The following is a 9,126-nucleotide window of genomic DNA, read 5'->3' as shown; positions in this document are numbered from 1 at the left end:
CCGTTACTGTCATCGACTGCGTGGCTATACTTCGTTTCGTGTTTATGGTTAACATGCGGTCAATTCARAGGGTTAAGTGTCAGTTAAAAGGTTAACAAGATATTAAAACGCGTGCAGTCGTCGCTTGTAGTTGTTGACCCACAGCTCTTAACCGCAAGTGCGTGCGTAAATGTTGTGTAGTCATGTGATTTAATTGAATTAGAATAGTTCGTCTGAATAATATTTCTAGCAAAAAAAGGAAAATCATGCATTTTATTAATTGCAGGAAGTTGGTTTTTGTATAAAAAAATTAATTTTTTAAATTTTTAACATAAATTTTGAAACTATGTCAATAAAGTTATAAAAAAGAAACACAAGGTATTTTTATTATCCGTGTTTTTTTATCATTTGTTTAAAGAGTACACAAAATAAATTTCAAAAGAAAAAATTTTTTTTTTCATTCAGTTTTGCGTCCTTGAAGAAAAGGGGGGAAAAGAGTCCGTGTCCTCATCGCTATGATTTCTACCCTAGCCGTCATCTGATAAATAAAACAATGACAGATTCTTAATAAGTACGAATGTCGCTATACCATGAAGCAGCAAAACTAAATGTGGGCTGCTCAAAAAATGTGAATTTTTCACTAATTTTTCAATTCTGTCGATTTTTTTAAAAATATGATAAATTTAAAGTTTTTATTTTTTGTTGCTTCTAGTAATAGAGATATATTTAAAGCATTATCATGCCAAATTTCAAATAAATCGACTGATTAGAACTTGAGATATTGTGGCTACCGCATCAAAAAAAGGAGTTTTAAGAAAAACACCTTTAAAGGTTTACGTTAAGTTTCGGGCAGCGTAACAGATAGATAGATAGTTCGCTCAGCCGGTTTAGTTGCCACGTTACTAAAATGGCTACAACTTCGGGAGATATTTTTGATTATCAAAACTATCGAATTATGAAAGAAAAATTTCCTTTTTTCAAATTTCTAGACTAGAATACCCCCATAAACCATTTTTAACCCTTAAATATTCAACCATGCTCAATCCCCGCCCCACTCTAGGTTTTTGTCTTCAGATGAGTAATTGGTATTCGAACTTCTTCTTGGTCGGGCAATGGATCGTGTACATCATCTGCTGATGTTATGTTTTTGGCACCATTTAGCAGGCTACAGAAATATATCCTTCATAATTTCAATATGCTCTGGGCATCAGTCACTAGATCACCTCTAGGGGTTCTATAAGAGTCTGCTCCAGTCATCAGAAAAAGGGGTCTTTCATCGAAGACTGTTTTGACTTTCATGGGGGATGTTTTTTCCGTGGAGGGTTCTGAATCCAGCGCAAAACCTTCGAGAGGAATGATTCACCTTCTCCGTTTATCTCGCCGTTTTAGCTACTCAGAGGATAATTGGTCTAAAATCGGACGTTGTGAGCTGTTTGAACTATTTTCGTTTCTAGCCACTTCCAAGTGAATGGTATTCAGAGAGCTTTGGCTCCATTCTCACTGTTACTAGTTGAGTAAAAATACCGATTCATCAGTTACGCAAAACCGTCTACCGTGTGCCCGGAAATTCTTTATGAACTCAACTGACTCAAATCCTAATTTCAAGATGAAATATAATACATCAGTGTTAAAATGGGCGAACAATACAGCCGAAGCAATCTGTTGAACTAGATGTCTCCGCAATTAAATTTATATGTCATCACTGCCAAGAACTTGTTTTGGAAGCTATTTTGTGGTGTTTTATTGCAGATGTAACAGTTTATATTCAAAATTTCAATAAAAAAAAGTATAATGAGGTGATACATTAGATATTTGAGAGAATTTTATGTTTCGCACTTCCTCTAATGATGATTTTTGGGCAATATTTTCTTAATGATTTCGTTGTTTTTGACCAAAGTAGAACGACGATCTGCCTGTGTTAAATTTTTGGAATCTCACACCAACATGTCACTTGCTAAATTGTGTTCAATATCACATAATAAGACTACAAAAGCAATTAACTTCCAAAAGTTTCTTTAAATGACGCAAATTATTTTCAATAAACGTAAAATATAAAGTTGAACAATATAAACGAAACTATCAAGATATCAAAAAATATTTTGGACGTATATTTTATGGAATTTTTTGGACGAGAAAGTTCCATGCAAAGGCGACCGATTTATCGCGACACAGTCAATGAAAAAAAATGGTAAAATCACTTGAATTGGATTCGAGTGGACAACATATTCACCACATTCGTGTTTTCTGTTACACATGGGTCAATAAAGTGTAGCCCTTGATGGCTCAAGTGATGCATAACGTAGTTTTTACTTCAAATAGTCGTTGTTGGTTAAAGTATCATAATTCCTCAATGTTTCTTGGGTCTCTAATTCGAATGAAGGAAGCCCTTATCTTTCTTTATTTTATTAGCACTTATAAGAACCCTGCGCATATTACCTTTCAACCTGTTGTTTGTTTCACATTTTACTTTTTCAAGCCATTACCGTTATTATCAAACAAATTAAAGTGCCATTTTCAGCGAAGTTTTCACCGGAATACTTAATTATTTGCTTTAAGCTTCCATTACAGAGCACAAGCTCATCAATATGTTATATAAATWCACATACTTGCTTTTACCAACTAAAGTGTGTATGTATAGAAGTTCACCGTTTACAACTTTTTACGCCTACATACGTATACCCTCACACAAGTATAGTATATGTTTACAAACGTTTATGGTTTTATTGTATTTTCAACACTTATAGCTTTTGCTTTTCTCTTGTAGTCGCAAACGACTTTATTTGCGTAGATTTTTGTAATACTCACTTTTGAACTTTAAAGCTTTTAAAACAATCTGAAATTGCAGAAGTTGCTTGGGTATATACATATAGTATATATAGCATATACTTGTACGTATGATAGAATGTGGTTTCAGTAGGTACTGATATACTGTATACGAAGAAACCATATAAGAAAATAAAATGTGCAAATGAGAAATCAGCTCCTCACTTAAGATAAGAGCTTTCACCAAGTATGAGGGACCTACAGCTATGAGCTTTCACCAAGCATGGCAGGTTTAAACGAGGTTTCAACGAGTGGCCTGAACTTTTCCTAWGTATGAGCGATTTGAGCCTTCATCAAGTCTGWGGAACTACAACTTTTCCCAAGCATGTTATATAAAGTTTATGGAAAAGTATTTCAATTGTTCAGTAAAACAGGATTATATATACCTGTACTCTCCAATCCATAACTATTCAAATCGAAGATCAAGCCCTAGTGAACCCTCAGTAGATTTTTACTCATAATCAACAGTTTTCCATATTATTCCTGCTGGGCTTGCTTATACTTTCACATACCTTTGTTGTAGTTTTAAACGCTTTTACCACATGCAACAACTTTAGTTGGCAAAACTTTTAAAGAGTTTGCAGCTTCAGTTTGTGGTAAATAGTGCGTTAATTGCTGGAGAACAGACAAGTTAAAGTGTCGATTACAAAGGTAATACAGGAATTATGAAATATTTTTATTTTACCTTACCTACTCAAGTAGCTCTACACGGCACCACATAATTATAATTATAATAATATTTAATGTTTATAGTTACAGTTAAAATAAATTTTGGTTATGGTTAAAGGTAATAAAAATTAATTGTTGAAAAGATATTCCTGAACATGTTAACTTACTCTTCATTAGTAAAATTTATGTTTCTTTTAAACTTCATCTATTCTGAGTAAGCTTAAGGTCTACCGGTTTATTTTCTGATACCGGTTATATTTTCTGGTTAAACCGACGTTTTTCATCAATCCGTCAATTGCTCTTCTCCACATTAAACGAAATTTGATGGAGGAGTGCAGTTATAGATATACAAGTATTTATAGATAACGTTTTTTCAAACAAGAGCGCAACAAAATTTATAAATTTTTTTTTTTTTGTTTTTTTTTTTTTTTGTTTTTTTTTTTTTTTTTTTTTTTTTTTTTTTTTTTTTTTTTTTTTTTTGCATTGCCACCACGGCACCTTTGAAGAAGTCCAGACGATGAACCCAATTTTCGATATTCGTACAAAGTTCATCAATTGTCGTTGACTTGTTAGCATACATTTGACGTAGCCCCACAGGAAATAGTCTAACGGCGTCATATCGCACAACCGGAGTGACCAATTTCCTGGACCATTTCATGAAATAACACGTTCATCAAACTTGGTTTTCAATTAGACGATTCTGCGATTCGCTGTGTGGCTTGTGGCTATGTTCTTTTGAAGCCCTATATTTTTCAATTCCATTTCATCCAATCGGGGCAAAAATATTCGGTTATCATTGAGTATCATTTTCAAGTTGCCGCTTCAGTTCTTACGTCAATTTGATCTGGTATGGTTGTAGACCAAGATCTTTTCTCAAAATTCGACACAATGCCGTCACAGAGATGTCCAATCCACGACGTGTGACCGGCTGATTTGGGTCTTCCTCAATTGATACGCCAGCGGCAGCAATATCCATAACACTAAGAGCACTTCTCTATCTCAATGACATTCATATTCATATTGAAACAAATTGTATCTGAAGTAAAGACGCTTCGCATTTAATGTAATAAGAAGGTCGAAGGCAGTTTGAGATATGTTACTCATACGCCCCGTCAACCCAAATACTCACCTCGCCAATACTGTTAAATGAAAACACTTCGTATCTCTTGCAAATAATTTTTTACATTTATTATCGTTCGTTGATTTGTACATTTCTAAGCAAATGCTCGTTTACTTCGTAATTGCGTACACATGTACGCATATTCATATGCTTTCATTGTAATAGTGTGTATGTGTAAATTTACAACTAAAATTAAATCATTGTAATTCAATTTATTCACACATAAAAATAAGTGAGTAAAGCAAAATCAAAGCAAATACCACAAAAAAAAACAAAAAATAAACAACACTTGTCTGCATTGCAAGTTAACGTGAAGACTTTGATTTGTGTGGCAAGCGCTAAGAGCAGCAAAAATTAGAATTAAATTATAAAATATACAAACAACAGCTACAATTGCAAGAAGCTCAAGTGCCAAAAGCAATGTGTTGGCGGCCCTTTGGTCGGTGAGTGATTTGGGTGGGCTAAAAAAAATAGATTATTATTTTCACTTTGTAAACTGCAGAATTGGTTGGTAGACATTGCCAAAATATACTCTTCTCATATGACCTCCACATATCATTAGAAAGATCATCCACATCAAAAATTCATATCTCATTATATACTATTTGAAAAAAACAGTTTCGCACATATTGTGGGAAATTGAATTATCCACAAATACATTCTTTCTCACCATTCAACTTGTTATTGCAGTTCAATTTGTTTAAGACATAATTTTGCATCTTCATGAATTTATCTACCAACCACGAAATAAAGTGACAAAATACCTGTATATATTTTATCCCACCCTATAGCACGTGGCCAATAATGTCCTTAAACCGTGAAAGAAACACGTTGAACGGGAAAAGAAAGTACTCCATAATTGAGCAACTTTGTTTTAGGTTCATATTAGGGATACCCTGGTACCCTTAAATGAGTAGATTCTTAACTTTTTTATAAATATGATATTGCATGAATAGCTAACTGTGTTTCAACAAGAATATTCCATAAAAAAAAGTAAAAATTCTCAAACAAATTCAAAAAAATTTAAAAATTTGGATTTCGAAATTTGTATATACAAATGTGTTGGACCCACAGGAAATGGTGAATCTACTACTCTTTTTACATATACTGTATGTAAATTCCACTAATTACACATAACAGTATAATATGGCCGTATTGAAAATAATAATCGTTTTTCTGTTTTTTTTTTTTTTTTTCCAATTAACTTTTTCAAACAATTCTTAGAACATCTCTAATATTCAAAAACCAAATGTCGCTGCTTTTTACTCCTTCAAATGGCAGCTGCCAAGCATTCAATCATTGCTAGGCGATTAGCTGCGTCTCGCTTCCATTTACATTCTTTCGCTGCTTTGCTTGCCTCCATTGCTGTTATTCATAGGTACTCCCACACCTAACTAATGCCTCAAAAACATGTATGCCGCTTGTACACCAATAACCGAACCACCGAACCACCTTCGCCCGCTTTTTCGGCCAACTTTTATACTTTCACTAGATCTTTAATTGCTCCTTGGCTCGTCCACGTTTCACTTGCCTATTTCTGTCGCTTTTTCCTTGACTACGCGCTGCTGTTGCCCACTGCCGAAGCACGCAAAACTAATGGCCATTGGCGCTGGTAATTAAAATTCGTAGGCCTGCAATAAATAAAGCAAAGAGAGCGTGACAGAAAGTGTGGGCAAGAGTTTGCATATATGAATATGGGGAAGAGTGAGTGAAAGTAACAGAAATATCAATTACGCAAAAGTAGCCGCATTTATGAGGTTGCTCGATGCAAATATTGAAGCAAAACAATGAGGAAGATGGTTAATTTAATGAGCATTAACATTGTTATTGACTTGATAAGGTAAGAAAAATACTATATACAAATTTAAACAGTCATAAGTCACAACTTTTAGTTGTTAGGAATTCCAAATGTTATAATAAATAATAAAGTTCAAGGCAATTAGTGTCAAAAAAATGATACAAATCAGTTTAAGAGATCACAGGCTTGACTGAATTAAAGTAGATATGCTGGGTTTTGGAAATATAAAACAATAAGTCAAACTTCTTATACCATAAACAGATTATACGAAGTTTAGCACGAATTTGCTGTACCCAGAAGGAAATGTCGAAGACACTATAAAATATTAGTATATACATTCAAATGAATAGCGTGACGAACTTAATAAATTTAGTCATGTCTGCGAGTATATTTGCGAACAAGACTTTAATTTTTATTTTATTTTTTTTATTCATCTGAAATTTCGCACACGTCCTTTTCTCTCCAAAAAGCATATAGCTACCGTTCGAAATGGTCATTATTTGACAAGATATCTTCACAAAATTGGGCAAATATAAGTCCAAGGCAAAGCTGAGATCTCCAAATAATTTGTTCTTACCGAACCATTATGGCATATACATATTTATGTAGCTGTCATGCAAAGAGACAAACCAATACATAGCATCTTGTTTTTTGAGGTGAGCTCACTTTAAATAATCTATCAGAATTATTTTCCAAGTCAAGGACACAATCTCCGTTTAAGTTGTTTGAATTGGACTTCTATAGCATACCACAAAGGACCGAACAAATCATGTGGACGATTTTTTTTTTTTATTAATGATAATTTTTATAGCTAGGTGCAACCGAATTTGCTTTGGTTTTTGATAAGGTTACTACTTCTAGTTTGTTATATACACATATTTAGTTATAAAAATATGTTAAATACATTTTTAGTTGTACTTACCCACTGTACTTTAACTCGTAAAGCGTCTGTGGATTCCAATTTCATATGACAGCGTAATACAAAAAAACAAATACAACATGGATATCAGTTTAGTTAGACGAAGGAATAATTAAAATGTTAAAAGGGCTAAAATCATCAAGTTCTTACAACAACTCAAGCTTTTTCATTTCAAGCACATACATATCTAATAATTTTATTCAGAAAAATATCTAGCTTGGTTTATTGTTTATTTGAAGTTGGAGCCTAAATAAAGAGCTACTGTCACTGAAAAACTGAGTAAGTTTGGAAATTCTGAAAAATCTGCTTGCTAAAATCCATATACTGGGATGCAAAAAATTTGTCCTTCTCCATTTACAATATGTCGGCTTTGCAGTTATAATAATTCTTACTAACTGACGGTGACTTTCTTGACTCACTTACATATTGATTTCCTTTGCGCATATTTCTATGAGACCTCTAATTGGTCGATTTGGTCGTTGTTCTACAAAAGCTTTAGAAAATTGTATTACGAGCCTAAACTACAGTCCAACCAAACACTAATGAGACGCTATCTACATATAAGAAAATTTGAAGGTTGGTTCCTATTTCGGCTGCGTTTACGCCACAGCTCTCAAGTCTGAATCCTTTATGTTAAAACACAAAAAGTTTTCTAACCACATATAAATTTTTTTGATCGGATTTAGTTTAGTTAGTATATTATACACCCTTGTCAGATTTTTTACTGTAAACGATTATTTGAGGAAAGATCTCTGGGACTTGTTATGAGTAGATAATATTTAATAATACTTGGTATCCTAAGTCCTAAGTCTTTCTTATGTTTTTCAAAAATATGTAAAAGTACTTGCACCTGCGCTTCTGAATATATTTAGCATGAAATCGATGATTTTCCAAAATTTTGCAAAGGTTGGATTATTCAAATTATAGTGGAGAAGAGTATTTAACATTTTATGGTTTTTAATCACAAAACTGTGAAGAGAGACCTATCGAAAAGGCAGGTGGTATAAGCGTAATGCTATAAATTAAATGAGCTTTTGGATTGCGATGTTTGTTGTGCCATATGCTAGGTAACGTCACTTTCTCTTTTATTAAATTAGTTGAATTTAACTTTTATGTTAGCATCTCTCTTACATTTAACCAGTTATATGAGAATATATACAATATACAACTCTTCGTTCTATTTGCACGAAGTACTTTATTTCAGCTTAATAAAGACATACTATGTGCGGCCAACACGTCTCGTTTACTAATCCAAGGAATAAATAGGCATGTATGTCAGGCATCAGCTAAAAACTATTACACAAATACTATCAAAGCTGCACAATGAAACATAAAATTCAATTTGTTTGTATGTACTCTATATATTTCTGTGGTTCCGCATAATAGTTGTCAGCTGTTAGAAAAAGTCACATTAAATTAATTACAAAATGCTACAGATAACATTATTTTGGCGCCATCGGTATTAACTTAGCAGCAGCCTTGTTGCAAAGCGAATCCTGCCTTTTGTTTTTATACTCTCGCAACAAAGTTGCTAAAGAGTATATAGTACAGTTTTGTTCACATAACGGTTGTTTGTAAGTCCTAAAACTAAAAGAGCTAGATATAGAGTTGTATATACCAAAGTGATCAGGGTGACGAGTAGAGTTGAAATCCGTCTGTCCGTCCGTCCGTGCAAGCTGTAAATTGAGTAAAAATTGAGATATCATGATGAAATTCGGTACACGTATATATTGGCTTCATAAGAAGGTTAGCATTAGCGAGGGGCATACTTGGACGTAATTTTTTTGGAAAAGTGGGCGTGGCCCCGCCCCCTGCTAA

At 33.4% G+C, this 9,126-nt stretch overlaps 1 protein-coding gene across 1 annotated transcript in view; it reads right to left on the bottom strand.

Moving 5' to 3' along the window:
* Window positions 1–4,818: 4,818 nt before the first annotated feature.
* The window catches only part of LOC108972799 (Ig-like and fibronectin type-III domain-containing protein 2), a 42,685-nt gene continuing 38,377 nt past the window's right edge, over window positions 4,819–9,126 (bottom strand). Inside the window, exons 16-17 of the mRNA XM_018939613.1 lie at window positions 7,312–7,337; window positions 4,819–6,222 (exon numbers count right to left, since the gene is read on the bottom strand). Of these exons, the coding sequence (XP_018795158.1) occupies window positions 6,147–6,222; window positions 7,312–7,337 (102 nt within the window). The 3' untranslated portion in view covers window positions 4,819–6,146. The remainder of the gene's footprint in view (window positions 6,223–7,311; window positions 7,338–9,126) is intronic.

Source organism: Bactrocera latifrons, unplaced genomic scaffold, assembly GCF_001853355.1.
Source record: "Bactrocera latifrons isolate USDA-ARS-PBARC rearing strain unplaced genomic scaffold, ASM185335v1 scaffold_427, whole genome shotgun sequence".
NCBI lineage: Eukaryota > Metazoa > Arthropoda > Insecta > Diptera > Tephritidae > Bactrocera > Bactrocera latifrons.
The sequence above is the reverse complement of the archived record's forward strand: the minus strand, read 5'-3'. Positions and strand labels throughout refer to the sequence as shown.